This window comes from Monosiga brevicollis, genomic scaffold (genome assembly GCF_000002865.3).
Source record: "Monosiga brevicollis MX1 MONBRscaffold_12 genomic scaffold, whole genome shotgun sequence".
Lineage (NCBI taxonomy): Eukaryota > Choanoflagellata > Craspedida > Salpingoecidae > Monosiga > Monosiga brevicollis.
The window spans coordinates 1,127,648-1,128,436 of NW_001865049.1; the positions used below are offsets into that span (position 1 = coordinate 1,127,648).

A 789-nucleotide genomic window follows, 5' to 3' on the forward strand; every position below is an offset into this window, starting at 1 on the left:
GCCTCGAAAGGAGCCTGTTCTCGACATGAACGGCTGCCGACCTGCGTACCCATGCATCNCAATACAACGGGGCTATGGGTGTCCTTGCTGTGCCTCTTGCTTCTCAACACGAGAAAGCCTGGTGCGACATCAAAATCAATGCCATAAGGGTGATCCAGCCACCACCGAGAAGCCACGAAAGGTCTGGATGCAGCGGCTCAGAAAAGGAGGACTGGGCTCGAGCTATGTGGAGGTCCAGTATTCCAAGCGATCCAAGAGACGTCGTGTGGACGCGCAATCCTTCTTATCCTTGCTCGAGGCTCAGAAAAAAAAGGACTTTGGCGTCAACTCGATACGACTCCATCCGGTTTATCAGATCCTGGGCCTTGGGGTGCTGCTCGACCGGTTGTCACTGAGCCAAGTCAGAGAGCTGGGTTGCAGCGAGGTCAACTCGACCCTACTCTCAGTCATGCACGGTCTTTTGGACAAGACGTACGAAAACATGTTGTGCTACACGACGGCTCGTGAGGTCCTTGGAAAACTGTACACCAAGTCGGGAGACGTGTTTACGGCCCGATATTATCAAAAAGTCATGCAGCACACCTACGATCGCTACATGATTGTGGCTACGCGCTACGTGCAGTACCTCCTACAAGTACGGCGCCGGGGCGACGAGGTTCCAGGTCGAATCAGTGACGAGCTGGCAAAAGCTTTGGACGACGTGGAAGTGGCCCAAGGTCAAAACAACCATGTCATGACGCTGTCCGAGGCGCTGACCAATGTGTGGTGTGCCGTACTTGAGAAAGCACG

General features: G+C 54.3%; 1 protein-coding gene across 1 annotated transcript; it reads left to right on the forward strand.

The window, feature by feature from the left end:
- Window positions 1–25: 25 nt before the first annotated feature.
- MONBRDRAFT_8859 (uncharacterized protein) lies at window positions 26–765 on the forward strand (the record flags this gene model as incomplete). Its single annotated transcript, XM_001746343.1, has 1 exon — window positions 26–765. A coding segment is annotated over one exon (740 nt), but the record flags the coding sequence as incomplete, so codon positions are not given.
- Between the last annotated feature and the right edge of the window lie 24 nt (window positions 766–789).